The sequence below is a fragment of the Rhinatrema bivittatum genome, chromosome 9 (assembly GCF_901001135.1).
Source record: "Rhinatrema bivittatum chromosome 9, aRhiBiv1.1, whole genome shotgun sequence".
Classification (NCBI taxonomy): Eukaryota; Metazoa; Chordata; class Amphibia; order Gymnophiona; family Rhinatrematidae; genus Rhinatrema; species Rhinatrema bivittatum.
The window spans coordinates 209,836,707-209,853,501 of record NC_042623.1 but is presented as its reverse complement, the minus strand read 5'-3'; the positions used below and the strand labels follow the sequence as shown (position 1 = coordinate 209,853,501).

Sequence of the window (16,795 nt, the reverse complement as noted above, 5' to 3'; positions counted from 1 at the left end):
TCCCCTCATCAGCCAAAAATCTCACTGCACCCAAAAAAAAAAAAAACCCTTGGTACACACCTGAACTCAAAACTATGAAAACCAATCTCCGGATGAAAGAAAGAAACTGGCGCAAAAACCCCTCCCCTCAACTAGCTGCCATTTACAAATCCTCCCTTCACACATACAGACTTGCCACTCTCAATGCGAAACGAGATTTCTATGCAGCCAAAATCCACAATTACATGTACAACCCAGAGGCTCTATTCTCATTTGTCTCGAACCTCACTAAATCTACCACCCCCAGCATCCCTGACAACGAAGCCCCCCAAAAAAGTGAAGAACTTGCCTCATTCTTCCATAATAAAATATTAAATATCCTCAGGAGATTCACCAATACCCCCCTCCCGCACCCATCATCCCCACCACCACCAACCTAAGCTCCCTCGACCCTCACCTCCTCAAAGGAAATAAGAATCCATCCTAAAAAAACTCAAACCCGCAACCCACCCCTCAGACACCATCCCCACAAAAACGCTCTTATCCATCCCCAACGCTATCGCTAAACCTCTAGCGGACATTATCAATTGTTCCTTCACCCAGGGTTCAGTCCCAGACTCTCTTAAACATGCAATTGTCAAACCCCTCATTAAAAAACCTTCCTTGGACCCTCAAGACCCTTCAAACTACCACCCCATTTCCAATCTACCATTTATCGCAAAGATTATGGAAAAAGTGGTTAATACCCAACTCATGGAATACCTTGATGATAACAATATCCTCCACCCATCCCAATTCGGCTTTCGAAAAACCTAAACACCGAAACCCTCCTCCTTGCCCTCTCAGACACCCTTCTCATAGGGTACATCCTTGCTCTTCTAGACATTTCCGCTGCATTCGACACCATCAGTCACAACCTCTTGCTAACTCGCCTCGCCGAGATAGGCATTACAGGTACAGCCCTGCTTTGGTTTGCCTCATACCTAGCCAACAGAAAATTTTCTGTAAAAATCGGCAATGCTGAATCCTCCCACCACCCACTGTCCCAAGGAGTCCCTCAAGGCTCCTCCCTTTCATCTACCCTATTTAATATTTACCTCCTCCCCCTCTGCCACCTCCTAACCAACCTAGGACTCAAATTTTTCATCTACGCAGATGACGTACAAATCGTCATCCCTATACAAAACTCCCTCTCCGACACCCTCAACTTCTGAGATAAATGCCTCAGCTCGATAAACAATCTCCTTTTAACCCTTCAACTAGCCCTGAACTCCTCAAAAACAGAGCTTCTACTCATAACCAACTATCAAACCCTGAAGCCTGCACTCACAAATGACCCTGCGTTCAACTCTATTACTAATCAACCATGCGTACGAGACCTAGGAGTCCAAATCGACCAATCCCTAAACCTTAAAACACACATCAACTAAATACTGAAAGAGGAGTTCTTTAAGCTCAACGTACTGAAGAAGCTTAAACCCCTGCTCCACCCCCATGATCTCCGCATTGTTATTCAATCTACCCTCATATCTAGACTTGACTACTGTAATTCCCTCCTCCTAGGCCTCCCATACTCTACTATTAGACCTTTACAAATGCTGCGGAACGCCACAGCAAGAATCATCACCCATGCACGCAAATCAGACCACATTACACCCATCCTTAAAGACCTTCACTGGCTCCCCCATTTCTTCCCGTATCCTCCACAAAACACTGACCATCATCCACAAATCCATCTACTCGCATAACTCCAACTGGCTAGGTGAACCTTTCCTTTACACTCAACCCAGCCGCCTCACTCGAGCCAACCACATGGGTATGCTCCAATTACCATCCCTCAAAAAAGCACACCTATCCTCAACAAGAGATAGAGCCATATCTATTGCGGGCCCCACCTGCTGGAACAAACTACCTCCAAACCTCCGTCTCGAGCCCTGCCACAAAAATTTCAAAAAATAATTAAAGACATGGTTATTCATCCAGGCTTTCCCAGAATAGGATCCCTCCTGCCATTATCTCCCCCTCAAACTGCCTCGAATCCAAGTTGATCCACCCTGCCTTTATCTCATCTACCTCATGTTAATGCACTCTCAGATAACTAAATTTAACTAACTATGCCATATTGAATTTCTATCGTTTTCGTTGTTGTTACATTTCTTGTTTACCGTTAAACTCTATATGCCTGTCCTCCTCCTTTTTCCCCTCCCTGCCCCAGTTGTCCCCTTTCCTGTTTGATGTAATTTCTTTCTTTTGTTTGATGTAAACCGATATGATGTTCATATGAATACCGGTAAAGAAAAGCTGTTAAATAAATAAATAAATAAATAAATAGATAGATAGATAGATAGATAGTGCATGCACAGTGCCAAATGTGTATTGTTCTGTTCTTAGTATCAAGTCCAAAGGGGCTGATGCAAAGCGGGTGCTGAAAAGTCAGCACCCGCTTTTCTCACGCGAGCATGGTGCCCACAAGGGGGGCGCCATGCAATACCCAAATTAGGGGATCGCACTAGCAAGTAGGTGCTAGGGTCACTTGTGCGACCTTAGTGCCTCCTTGCTAATGCGACCCTGCCACGGCTGCCGGTTATGAAGACCGATGCCGGTAACTCGGCGTCGGTTTTTCATAACTGGCCATCTGCCAAATTATTTTTTCTGCTTTTCTGTATTTCTTTTACCTGCGCTCAGCAATTAATGCCTGCTCCTGTTCCAGGCAGGCGTTAATAGCTGAGCGATAAATGTGTGTCTGAGACACACATTTATTTTTTTGCATTGCAGAGTGAATGAGAAATAGGCTCATTCACATGCATTTGCATGTGATGAGTGCTATTACATTCACTCCGCATCCAACGTGGGCTAAATAGGCGCTAATCCCCCTATTGCATTAGGGGGTGGATTAGCGCCTATTTAACCTGCGGCTGAGCGCACTGCATTGCATCGGCCCCAAAGACCTTACACTTTGTTCAGCTAACTGTAGATGCATTTCCTAGAGAGCTTCTGCTTTGACTTTAAATGCGATGCCTTGACAAAATGGGCTTGGATGAAAGAATGTGGTCAAAGGTTGGGATGCACAGCACCAAACTCGTATGCAATCATATTTTGGCAAGGCATGGAAAGTACAATCAAAACATAAAATCTCTGGGGTGGATGCCAACAACTAGCTGAACGGTGTGCCAGATTTATGGTTCACAGCACCGGCGTACCATTCAGCTCTAAGAGCTTACCCAGAAATTAAACCCCTGTGTCCAAGGTGAAGTAAACTCACATTTCTGGTGGCTGGAATTATTCTATTGCTGTGCCCAGTGTGATACAAGCAGCTAGACAATACCAGACTGGGCACAGCAATAGAATAACATGGCCACCAGAAGCGCGAGTTAAGTTTTACTCTAGCTCTGATCCAGGCGTTAAATTTCCAACATTAAGAAAATGTACCTTAAGCTGTCTGTCCTTTAACAGCCCTTCCCTCATGGTTGGGGAATAGCTAATGCCTTCTTTAACACTGGATTTGCATGCACCCTCACTAATTTTGGTGCTGATATTTACTCCCGTTTTAGCCCACATTTTTTTCAACGTTAAAACTGTTAAATGCCAAGATTCAAGTACCATGGAAAAATGCATGGTAAAACAGGAGTAAAAAGCTTGCTCTATCATCAGCGCGCCTTTTACGCTTCGGCCTCTTTGGCTGCCATCGCCTTTCAAATCAATCTTTCACACAGAAGCCAGTGACCAGCGAGGAAGGCCTACTTGTCTGGTTTTTCCTCCCTGAGATGCAGGTCTATGATTTGGTTTTTCAGGGTTTATCTTGGATCGTTGATTCTGTGATTGGATGATGACGCCTTTACAAAATGATTAATGATTAGGACTTATGTAGTTAAGAGTTAGCAGGCTTTCTGGTTTTGCTTCTGGCTTAAATTCAGGCGTTGGAGCTCACTGGCATGTCCTACAGTACCATATTCTTTCTTTGTCATCTCCCTCCATGCATTCACGTAACTGCGAAAATCTCACCTCTTTCTCTCTCTCTCTCTCTCTCTTGTTTTGTTTTCCCCCTCCACCTAACTCTCTTTTAGCCTTCTCCTTCGTTATTTCCTAGAGGTCTTCTACTTATCTTGCCCCCCCCCCCCAGGTTTTCAGCATCTTCCCATCGTTGCGTATCCATCCGACTGCTCTCGAGCGCTGGCGTTCACACCCCAGTCAAGCCCTTCGTTCAGCAAGCAAAATAATAATGAAGGGCACTGAATGGATTGTGAGCCCTGCCTTCTGCAGGCTGGAAATGGAAGGCCGGTCCACAAGCGAGCAGTCCCGTGTGTTACTATCCACGAGGAACGGCATGGTTTCTGTTTCCCAACAAATACTCTTGCCAGTTAAACACTTTGTAATTTACGAAATGAGATCACAGAAGGGGGCATTTTGTTTCCTTATTGAGATCTGTGAATATCATATGGTGTGGCAGAAACCTAGTGACGTGCTGCTGTGTAGCAGTGTAAAAATAAACTCTTTAATAAGCTTTTGTTTTCATTTTCTCCGCCCTGTTTTACTTGGCGGCGGCTGGCTTTCCCAATGGCCAGTCGCACTCTCTTCCCCCAGCTATTGTGTTTAGCAATCAGAACTAATATTCAGTGAAACAGGTCCTCGCCCAGGTGACTAAGAACCTCTTGTGTACTTAAGATGTTGCAAAAAAAGGAGCGGAGCTTCTGGAGTCATCACTCTTGGGACTTATTTGCCGCCACGGCGAGTTCTGAAGACAGGACACCTGAAGAAGGATTTCTATTATTGCAAAGATGTGTTATGAAAAGTGTGCTAAGGGCATTGGCTATAACCTTCTAGTACTTGCTTTGTTCTGCATTGCAGCTAACATTTTGCTCTATTTTCCCAACGGGGAGACAAAATATGCTTCAGAAGATCATCTTACAAACTACGTGTGGTTCTTTCATGGAATCGGCGGAGCTGGTTTGTTGGTGAGTTTGGGGTTGGCTTTGGAAGGAAATTTCAGTTTGTGTGCCTGCAAGAAAGAACTTCTATAAAATATCTAAGTCTGGGTGCTGGAGCTTCCTGCAGAAGGCATAGATGCTTTGATCTTTCCTGTTTGGTTTCACCATGACTATATCTGTAATTAATCTCTAGTTGAAAAGGTGCCAGTTTAAATGAATATGAATCTTTTAACAAAGTGATGGTTTGAAGAAAGGGTTTATTAGAAAGAAACTACAAGTGACTGCATAGGGTAGGGTGGAAATCCTGTGTTATTAATTTGCTAAGCAGGGCTGGCTCACACTAGATGGTAGAATTAAATAGAATGATTACTCGGTTGCCAAACCAACCTCCTGGACTAGAACCAGAAACAGTTGCTGTCCAAAAAATGACTATTTACAAAGCAAATTACCAGCTCAGGAGAACATCTTATAAAACTTGCAACTGAATACTTGACTTAAAAGATTGCAAGATTGAATTTGTACTTTATATTAGAATACCAAGTCTAGCATAGAGCGGCCATACAGCAAAATGATCTATAAACCACATATTCTTTTAAGGCAATCATTTTAGGATTGTTTTTCAAAACTAGAGATGGTGTAACATTAATAAGAAATGTAATAAGATAAAATAAAAAAAAAAAAAGCTTAAAAAACTTCCAGCGCTTTTAGTATTTTTCTTTAAAGAAGTTCAGAAGTTAAAGTGTCATTTTAATATAGCCGACCAGACATCAGTTGGAATGTATCCCTGTACATTCAGGAGGAAAGCTGCTTCGGTATAAAGGTGCATATGTGGCTATATAACATTATTTCTCCGTAAGTGCCATATTTTTTTGGCATCTGCCAATCGGAAAGATGCTCAGAAGGTTTGGAGTGGTCCTAGACAGGTATCCAAAGGGAATAACAGCCCTTTGAGGGGAACGGATAACTATCTAAAGCTATTTTCCTACAAGTTTATGTAATTATGGAACTTTGAACTGCACACGCAAAAATTAGCATATATGCACGTAAGCAGCCACTATGCAAGTATTCCATATTTTATAAAAACGGTAAGTAAGCATGCATATTCACGTTTGTAAAATAAAAGGGGTGATCAGGGGTGTTCTGGGGGGATGGAGGCCAACACTTGAGTGAATAAACTGCTATTTTAAAAAACACATATACGCATACCTTTTCCAGCTTACATATGGGCCGATACAGTAAATCCCGTGGGAGAACCGGCTGCTCCGAGGCGAGCGCCCGCTCTCCCAACGCACGCCCAGGCCATTGGGCGCGTGATCAAATATTTAAATGAGGGCCCGCGGTAAAAAGAGGCGCTAGGGACACTAGCGCGTCCCTAGCACCCCCTTTTTGACAGGAGCGGCGGCTGTCAGTGGGTTTGACAGCCGATGCTCAATTTTTCCGGCGTCGATTCTTGAGCACACTGACAGCCATGGGTTCAGAAAACAGATGCCGGCATTATTGAGCGTCCATCTTCCGACCTGCGTGCCGCGGGCACATTTTAAATGTTTTTTTTTAATTAAATTTTTTTTTTTATTTTTGGGGCCTCCGACTTAATATTGCTATGATATTAAGTCGGAGGGTATACAGAAAAGCAGTTTTTTCTGCTTTTCTGTACACTTTTCCCGTTGCCGGCAGAAATTAAAATGTGCGGCTTGGCTGCACATTTTACTTTCTGTATCGAGCAGGAATAACTAATAGGACCATCAACATGCATTTGCATGTTGCGGGCGCTATTAGTTTTGGGGGGGTTGGCCGCGCGTTTTCGACGCGCTATTACCCCCTTACTATATAAAAATAGCGCGTCGAAAACGTGCGGCCAACCCCCCCAAAACTAATAGCGCCCGCAACATGCAAATGCATGTTGATGGTCCTATTAGTTATTCCCGCGCGATTCACTTTTGTAAAATAAAAGGGGTGATCTGGGGTGTTCTGGGGGGAGGGAGGCCAACACTTGAGTGAATAAAATGCTATTTTCCATAGCGCGTCGAAAATGCGCGGCCACACGCGGGCTAACAGTATTGGCCTGACAGTTATACGCCTGCTAATTATCTGGCATAAGTAAGCATAAGTAATAATAGACATGTTTATTGTGCAGTATTGGCTGGGAGGCTGGTCTGGGTAAACTGGGTGAGTTGCTAAATAAGGATAGAATTGTGGTTACCAAGTTTTGTTTTGTATTTTGTTATGAGGAATTTGTACATTGCTGATTGCTTTATAGTTGATTATTTTTCAGATTGTTTGTATTGTTTTATTGTACTACCACTTGGGTCATTACGTTTTAATAAATGAAATGAAAAGAACCAGGAGGGTGTCGATGGCCTGGAGAAGGCCTAGGCGAACTGTTGGACTAGTGGTAAAATTGGTAATTTGCTTGACACGCGCATTGCTTTATTTATGTGTTCTAAGTTGATATTGTTTGTATTTTTACTCTATAATAGATTAATCGTTTGATATGTTCCATGTAAATCGCCATCCCGGCGATAGTTATCTCTGTTACCTGTGAACCGGAGTGATATGTATTGTATACAGGAACTTCCGGTATATAAAAACCAAAAATAAATAAATAAATGTTATAAAATTGTCCAAGTTATGGTGCAAATCGGGACTTACGTGGGTTAGTCTGTTTACTTTTGCACATAAATTACATGCGTGTATATGTTTAAAATAGATGGGTAAAGTATGTGCGTTCAATGCATTGAAATCTGTGGTTTCAATGCGTATGTATTTGTGCATAGGTGTTCATTCATGTATATATTGTGTAGCAAACATATGCCTATTTCATAAAATAAGCGTATGTGAAATACACATTATAAAATTCTATGCTAACATTGTACACGCCCATATACACATGTATATGGGTGCATGCCCATGTTTCACAGTTATCCTCCCTGTGGGGTTATGTAATGTTTAGTGATAGAAATGCTACAGTTCAAGGCATTATATGAGAAAGCAAGACGTTCCCCCCAGAAGTAAGGAAGCCTGATTTCCAGGATGCTCACGTGACTGTGGTTTCATGCATGTGCGTGGATTGTGAAAATAAATAAATAAATAAGAAACTCAAGTGTCAGAGGCCAAAACAAAAAAATCCATATAATGTTTAGGTCAATAAACCATCTCCTTTACTCAGTCACAATAATCTCTTTGTGTAAGAACCATTAACGTTGAAGAAATGGCAACTTCACAGAGAGCCGGGAAGTCTCAGGTTTCTGCCCTGTAGCTCTTGGTCTCAGGTCAGGGAAGGGCAGCTGACTAGGAGGATCACTGGACTCAAGGCCCTAAGGAAACAGATGAGTCACATCTAGTTTTTTAGTTCTTGAGAAACACCCAGAAGACCTTCAGTACTGTATTGCATATAAATGTGGTATGAATTCTTAAAGGTATTATATAGCCTGGATGGTCTACAGGAAAAAATGGGAATTAAAATCAAATCCATGGTGTTTGTTGCTGTTTATGCCTCTTCAGTCCCCTTGATATAGTTTCAAACTTCATTGCATCCCAGAAGAAGGGTGGAGTCTGCAGAGGACTCTTACAGACTAACTTATATTGTACTTTGGCCAAAATGAATTAAAAAATGTGAGCTACTGGGCGTGTGTTAGACTTGCTGGTCTGTCTTGCCAAAACATTTACAATAACCTAGAAATAGCTTTGGTATTTTGCAATATCTGGAGGTGTGATATCAAATGCAGAAATAGAATCTTTGCTGTCAAATATCCTTTGAGTGGGCCTGAATATCTTTTGTGGAGCATGAGAAGAAGTGCCACAGGAGGTATCGGTCCATTTGAGCAGCACTAGAGTTTTTCAGACTTCAGGCCTAATTGAATATCCATTAGAAAAAGACAGGAAATATAATTTAGCCAACACTTAAACGACCACTTCTGGTGTACACACAGGCAGACTTCTCACAGCAGCTTTTCTTGCAAAGCGACGCCGTTAGGACCGAGCAGAAGTTGATGGATTTCTTTTTTAAGCTGATCTGAGACAGGTGCAGTTCACAGGCCAGGCACAAACCCTGAGACTATTTCTTGCTTGTTTTCTCTAGATGTTCTTGCCAGCTGCCGTGTTTATTGGCCTGGAGCATGAAGACTGTTGCGGATGCTGTGGGCATGCAACCTGCGGGAAACGCTGTGCGGTTGAGATGGCTTATTTCAACCTTTTTATTTCTTTAGGTGATAGATTTTAGAATTTCAAGCTGAGAACAGTGTTGATCTTTTTTTTTTTTTTTTTAAATTTCCCTTTGCAGATGCTTTCATCAATTCTAGCAGCCCTAATTGGACTAGCTGGTTCTGGATATTGTGTGATCATTTCTGCATTGGCTTAGCTAAGGACCTTTGTGTTACAATGGTTCCCAATGGACATATCTCTTTGCCAATACAAATGGCAGGTAAGGACAATGGCATTATGGCTATACATTATTACATTATCAAATGCGCATTCTGGTCACTCTGACACCCTGTGTTTGATGTAGATTGAGGGAGGTGAGCATGCACCTGAATGTGCTCTGTTCCTCCTCCCCACCTCTCCCCTCCCCAAGCTGGATCTCAAAACTCTCCCCCTTCATGCCCACCCCCACCACTTTCCCCTAGGCCCAACCCCACCAGCTTCTAACCCTCCCACCTCTGAAGCTGCAACCGCCTCTATCCTGTGTGCCACGTGGACAATGCCTCCCCTTCCTCTGGCCTGCACAGCTGCCTTCCTCCAGACTGACAGTGCCAGCCGCTGTTGATTTCCAGTATGGCTCCAGAGACCTGACAGCTTCAATGGGGCTGGCGTCCCATCACAGGACCCCCAAAGAGCACACTTCAAATAGTTGTGTAACTTTCTTCCTGACGTCCAAGATTCCCTGTCGGAGATTATTTCCTAGGCCGTGAGTGTGGTATACTCAATCTAACCTTAAAACCTTTTGCCTACAGCAGCAATAATCATACTGGAAGCTGATTCGGTTTCCAACACAACTTGTTTTTATTGCTTAATGATGGAAGCTGATGAAAATAGGCAGTTACAAGCTCTTATTCTTTTTAGTCCATTCACAGCTTTAGCTCTTTTGATAAATGTGTGCCTTTAAGCTTCCCTTTAACTTATTTTAATCCGGATGCTTTCCAATCACTGGGGTAGGATGGGATGAAATTTCCCAGCTGAGATTCCATTCGAGTCCCAGATTCCACGTCCGAGTCCAGTTGTTCACTCTCCTTCTCCTGCCTTCCCAGTTGGAGCCTTGAGGGTCCCTCCACATATTGATGATGTATGGCTGCCACAGATCTTCCCCCAGGAAGGAACCCAGATCCATTTGTCTCCGTCTTTTTCCTTCAAAGTGGCTATTTTCTCTTTCATGTCCTTCTCTTCATCCTTGTCACTTCTTTAAATTCTTCCTGCCTGCTTTCCCTTTCTCCTCTTTCCTCTTTTTCATATGCTTTCACCTTCATTCCTTCCCCCCCATTGTCTTCCTAGACCCCCCCCCCCCATTAAATCCAGCGTCCTCTCTCTGTCAGTCCCATCCCCGGGCCTCTCTCCTCCCCCATCCACCATCATGGGTCCTTTTCTTCCCCTCCATCCACCCAATAACCAGGCTTCTTTTCCTCTCCCTCAAATTCCCACCTAGCTAGGGTACATTCTCCCTCAGTCCCAAGTTCTAACTGGTCCCTCTCCCCCCCCCCCCCCCCCCCCCGCCCCTATTCCCAGTATTCTCGCCCCTAGGCCCTGATCCTCTCTCACTCTCCTTCATTCCATCCTGGGCCCTTTTCTCTTCACCATGTCCTCTCCTATCTCTCTGTCCCCCCCATCCCAGGTTTAATCTTCACTTGCCTAATCCCTACAGTGCTTTCCCCCCTCTCCTTGACCCCCACATAGCATTTCCCACACCCCCCTCCCAAGCTTGGAAAACTTTCTCCACATAACCTTCACACCTCTGGAAGGTTCTCCCCATATCCACATCCCACCCCTGGGGGAGGGGGCCTTCCCATTAAAACTCTCCTCACACTCCTCCCTCCCCCCCCAAAAGCTCTCACATATTCCCTCCCCAGTTCCCCCTGATCCTCTCTGCCCTACAATCCCCATGTAGCCCGGCCTCTTCCTGATCCCGCCTGCTCGGTAGAAAGCGGCGTTTAATTTGCTCTGCTGTATGGGTCCAGTCTCATGGTACAGGCCGCATGAATCCCATAGATCTTGTGCCTCCTACCACAGGAGGTTAATGCTGTGTTAAGCGTCACTCCCGACAGCCGGGGAGGGGATAAGCCAGGTTCTGCACTGCTTAGACTCCATGGGCAGGCTCAGCTGTGAGATGTTGCCCCCCTCCCCTTGGAATTGCTATCTTGTGCAATAGCACAGTTTGCACAGTGGGTCATGCTATCCCTGGGAAGGGAAAATATTTCTGTAGATACACAACTACCGTATATGTCAAAAATGTTGAATCTTTATTAAATCAAAATCCCTGGTTTCTTAGAGACAGTGTATGGTGCATTACATTCTTCCCTAATATTTCATGATAGAACAGAATTATCACGCATAGAAGAACACCATACAAACAATAAATATTATTAATTGCCAGGACAAATAATTGCTAGTTACACATTTTCTTTCACAATAATTAAAGTGGGTGGGGCAGGATGTTAGCTAGCTATCAACAGAAACCAAGACCTGTTGTTGGAGAAGGAAACGGATCAGCTGAGTTATATTTCTGTCCCTTATTCATAGGAAAAGAAAAGAAAACAAAAAGTGTCAGTCACCATAGAGTGTATATACGTGCGCACACACACACACGCACACACACACACATATCTATATACTATAGTGGGGTTGGGATAATCTTTCTTATTTGGCATAGGAGATGCAGTAACTATTCAGTGAACAGAAAATACAGCTGGTGCCAGTAGGCGTGCAGGTGTGGTGCAGTGATTAAAGTTAGTGGATGAGAAACCAGGATTCAACTCCTCCTTCTCTCACTCACATTCTGTGTGACCTTGGGCAAGTCACTATTTCCCTTTGACTTGCTTAAACCACTCAGATTGCAACTCTGTGGGTCAGAGACTTATCATGCTGAAAAATGTTGTAAACTGCCTTGTACTAAGATTGGAAAGGTGACCTAGAAGTACAAATATGTATTTAGCATATCCCTCAAACCAGCAAAGAGCAATGTGTTTATGCCATCCACATTATAGGCAAAAAAACCAGAGTTCAGTGCGTAGCAATTAATCCACAGGATTCTATTCATATATATTACAGTAGCTTATTCTTATGAAAAAAATGACCAATAGTTTGAAATGTGCTTGCTGTGTAGACAATGGCCAAACTAGTGATCTCGTAAAGATACATTATTCGTTTTTATTTATGCTAAATATTTGTTGCACTACTTCAACTTGTCGGCAAAGTCATCTGTGCATGTAGCACGGCATACTTTAGTGTGTTCACCGGCTTGAACGAAAGGGGCAGTTTTGAATAAAACCCACCAGACAGAGCTTTGCGGGTCTCATCCCCATTCGTTTCTTTGTCAACAGATATCTGACGGAGTATTCCTCCTGGTCTCAGTGCCAGCAGCCACAGAACGTGGTGGTATGGAATGTCACCTTGTTTTCCATTCTCCTGGGGCTGGCGGGAATCCAGTTCATTTTGTGTTGCATCCAGATCCTCAACGGCTTAATTGGGGGGATATGCGGTTACTGTTGTACTTCTACGCAACAGGTAAGAGTCTTCATGCAAGCGTCAATGAAAGCACAGCAACTTGCAAAGCCTTTATGCCGTGATGTTCCCCAGTGGAGCATTCATGCCATCCCAGGACAGCAGCGAAGTGTCAGCGGCCAGAAGGCTGCTCAGTGCTGGCTGTTCTGGTTTCTGTCTCTGCTAGGCTCTGCAGCTGCGCCTTACTTAAACTCTGCAGTGTGTGCGTGTGAGCTGGGGTGGGGAGGGGAAGGGGAACACAAGCTGTCCAACATATATTAAGTTGCCCACCAAGGCGTACATCAAACTCAATAGCTACTGGAGGGCCGCCAATAAATATTATTAATTCAACCTACTTTCCTTAACGAGTTTCTGTGCGTAATCTGCACTGTAGGTGACAACGCAGTACTTAATTTAGTCCCCTTTCCCTTGTTTCAGCAGGGGAGGGGGGATTCAAGCAGTAATGTAGAGCTCTCCTGCCTGTCTTCAGTTTTAGCAAAAACACCTCCTCCACCTGAACAGTGCGCGGAGTAACTCGGTTTTCATTATCCGGCAGCCGGATCTCGCTGCAGCAGGCCGTTAGCACAGAGTCAGCCCATAGATACCACCGGTGGCATCCAGTGCCCACTATCTCAGGAGTATGAACCCCTCCCCTCGGACCCTGAAAACCCTTGCCCGGAGCGAGGTCTCTCTAACACGCTCATGACAAGATATATGGTTAAGTAATGTTAAGTAATGTTATCTGGCCACACAAGGCCGGATAACTTTAGGCCTGCTCTGCCTAACTTAACCAGATAATGTAGGCTGCCCCGATAATGACATATCTGGCTAAACTTTAGATAGATAAATGGTCCAATATTCAAAAAGTTGCCATTTCACCAGGGAACTTTCTGTGGTATCCTCTCTGTGGTATCTTTTTTGAACCTGAAGACTATCAGTTATTCCAGAGCTCTGCATATGGAAATTAACATAATCAGTATTTAAAAGAAATGTAGCAAAAGGGGAGGATGGTTCCCTGGAAATGACTAAGAAAACATTGTCCTTTTCTCTCCTCACAGAGTTATGCATGCTGAAGGATTCACAACAGCACAGAAGACTCACTCTCCCTTCCCTCCAGTCTATTTATATTTGTGTTTTATTGACTTGTCATAGCTCTGTTCAAGTGTATTGTAAATTAAAATGTACAGCATTGCATATTGTTTTTCAGTGTGTATTGTCATAGTTACCAAAATCAGGGCTGTGGGCGGAGCTCTTCAGGTGGTGGTGGCCACAGGAGGAATAGCCAGCATGGGTCCTCTGAAGCGGAAGGAAGCCCGTGCAGGAGAAGGGAGTGGGGGCCACCTCACAGGTTCACAGGACCCATGGGGCTTTTTCCCCTCCCACTGCCACTGCCTGAAGGTCTCCACCTGGCCTGGGTCTGGGGCCAGCCAAATGAGGTGAGGAGAGGGTTGCAGATGGGGGGAGAAGGGGAAGAGGATCCAGTAAAGGGTCATCTGGTGGGGGTAGTAGGATGAAGAGTTTGCACCTTTGAAGGGGACACCCCCATCCCCGATCTTGAGAGGGTGACACCCCCCACCCACACAGGGGCAGACCTGGATTTAGGCATAGGTGACTGCCTCAGGCACCAAATATTGAAGGTGCCAAATATCCAAGTCAAAGAGGATCCTGCTTGTGCTTTCTTTCGGACACTCTTCCTATGGGCACCAAAATCTTACATCCGGCCCTACACAAAGGGCTGCTTTGCCCAGGGGTGGTCCTGTTCCTGCCAGTGTCTCTGGCCAGTAGAGTAGAAGAGGGGATCAAGCAGAACTTCAGAAGGTCCTGCTAAGTCCTAGAGTTTGAGAGATACAATCTTAGCAATAGTGCAACATTTTATGTATGAATGGCGTGTTTATCTTTGTACCAAGTATATTTATTAGCAATCAGACGTCTGTGAAGGTCAGTTTTACAATAGGCATGTTTCCATAATCTTTGCCATGATTGTACTAATACATTGCAGACCAAAATAAAGTTATTTTTCTAACCTTTTTTTGTCTTATGAAATTATTTGATTCTTCTCCGTCTTCAGCACGTTGTTATGCTCTGTATTCTCCAGTGATTTTAGTGTCTCTTCTGCTTTTCTGTTCCTTTTCTTTGTGCCCCCCCTTCTGCTTGTCCATGCTCTGTCGTTTCTCTGCCCTGTTATCCCATTATCCTGCTTTGTGCCTTTTCTGCATGTGATCCCCATTTGTCTCTATGCCTGTCCTGATTTCTTGTGTTGCTTTTTCTCTGCTCCCCCGGTTTGTGCCTACTCCATCTCCTACATTCTGTTTCTCTCCCCTTATATGGACTCTCTCTCTTTTATTGTCTCACTAACCATCTATTCCTCTGCCTTAATCGCCAAATTCTTTCTGTATCTACATTATTGGTGTCACCCTTCTCTGATTATTTGTGTCTTTCTCTTAGACAGTATTTTTTTATTCTTTTCCTTCATTTTTCCTCCCTTCCCAATATGTCCATGTTTTTTATCTTCCAGTTTTGTGTGATTCTCCTTCCCATGCTTATTTATTCTTCCTTTGTCTTTCCTCTGTTGTAGGGATGTGCTGACATTAGGATATGACATAGAAAATGTCAAAATGGCATTTCCCGTGCCATTTTGTTTCAATTCTGAAATGCAATGAAAGAAAAGCGAATACAATTTCACTCGTTTTCTTTTCGTTTCATTTCAGTTTTAGTGTACATTATTTTATAATAGCACGCACTAAAGCCATAACTCGTCCACATTCCTGCTGCCATTTTACATTAAATCCTGCACCATCTGATTTAAAAAAACGCCCCTGGGCATTCAGCCCCCCCTTCAGCATATTTGCATTATAATAGTCTCCAAAGAGGGGCAGGAGCAATCCCCAGTCGTTTCTGCCCCACCAGTGTGCTAAATGTAAATCATGTTGCTGACTCAAGGTCGGCGCCATTTTGATTTATGGCATGGTGGGGCAAGAGCGACTGGGGATCACTTCTTCCACTCTTTGTATAATCAAATAAGCTGCAGGGGTGCCAGGAAGGGGCTGTAAGATTTTATAAAATAGCGTGCACTTAAACCAAAGATGAAATGAAACCCATGTAAACATGAAAAAAAATTGCTAAAGTAAACCAAAACGAAATTGTTTGCCATGCGCCCACCTACTTTGCTATCTTTCCCTAGTTGTAATCTTTTTTTTTTTTGTTGATCCTCATTCCCCTTCCCCTTCTCTCTTTTCCCATTTGGCTAGTTCTCTCATTTCTTTCTTTTTTTTTTTGGGGGGGGGGGGGAGCTCAAGTAGTTTCTCCTATTTCTAGACCAAATAGAGCTAGTGCTAGGATTCTTGCACCAGGAGTCTTCATTCACAACTGCCCGGGAATTTTCCCGCATTGTTTCTAGTCAGGTCATTGCAGCAACAGCTCTGAGACTGGGAGCCGTGCACCAGAGAGCTCCTCCTTGATCCCCATACCAATCTGGCCAGCTGTCACCTAATGGCTGGGACTTCCTCCTTCCCAGGGTCCGTGAGCGCTGCCTCTGCAGCATCCTTAGCCCCAGCCGGCCCAAGGCATGGAATGCCAGACCCAGGAAGTGGGACCTGGGGACTCTGCATGGTAGTCTACAGCACAGCCACTGAGTCACTGGGCCGGGCCCTCCCATTTACTGCTTTCTCATTGTTCCCCTCCCTTATTTGCTTCTCTTTCTTTTTTATGTCTCTTCTCTTCATCTATTGCTCTTTTTAATCTATTTCTGTCTCTCTTGCATCTAATATATCTTTCACTTGGTTTTCTCTCCCCATGTCTCTTTCTGTCTTCCTCTGTGTTGCATGAGTTTAGCTTCTTTCTAGCTCCCCTTCCACTCTGATTTAATCTCAGCCTCTGCCCTCCTTCATGTCTCCTCCCTCTTCCCACGCTTGTCTGAAAGCCTCAGCAGAGATCAGAGAAACTGCCCCAACTGTCTGTCTGCACAGTGAGAAGTGGGAATATCCAGGTCCCTACTGAAGGGTAAGGAGCAGCAGGTATTGTTCAACTGCGCCACCTACTGTGTACCCAAGGAAAAGGTCATCCAGAGTGTTACTGGTGCAGTGCCAGCATGGGGGTGGGAAGGACACTACATTTGTTATTGAGCCCCTCGTGTACTTCTGAAGTACTACAGAGCACACAGAGGCTATAGTTTCCACTACTCCCACACTCACACCTTTGTGGATAAG

General features: G+C 44.3%; 1 protein-coding gene across 1 annotated transcript; it reads left to right on the top strand.

Moving 5' to 3' along the window:
- Positions 1 to 4,521: 4,521 nt before the first annotated feature.
- LOC115099207 (transmembrane 4 L6 family member 1-like) lies at positions 4,522 to 14,617 on the top strand. Its single transcript, XM_029616644.1, is given in 6 exon segments — positions 4,522 to 4,931; positions 8,983 to 9,072; positions 9,184 to 9,254; positions 9,256 to 9,324; positions 12,431 to 12,614; positions 13,649 to 14,617. Coding segments are annotated over 6 exon segments (606 nt in total). The 5' UTR covers positions 4,522 to 4,754; the 3' UTR covers positions 13,664 to 14,617.
- Positions 14,618 to 16,795: the final 2,178 nt, after the last annotated feature.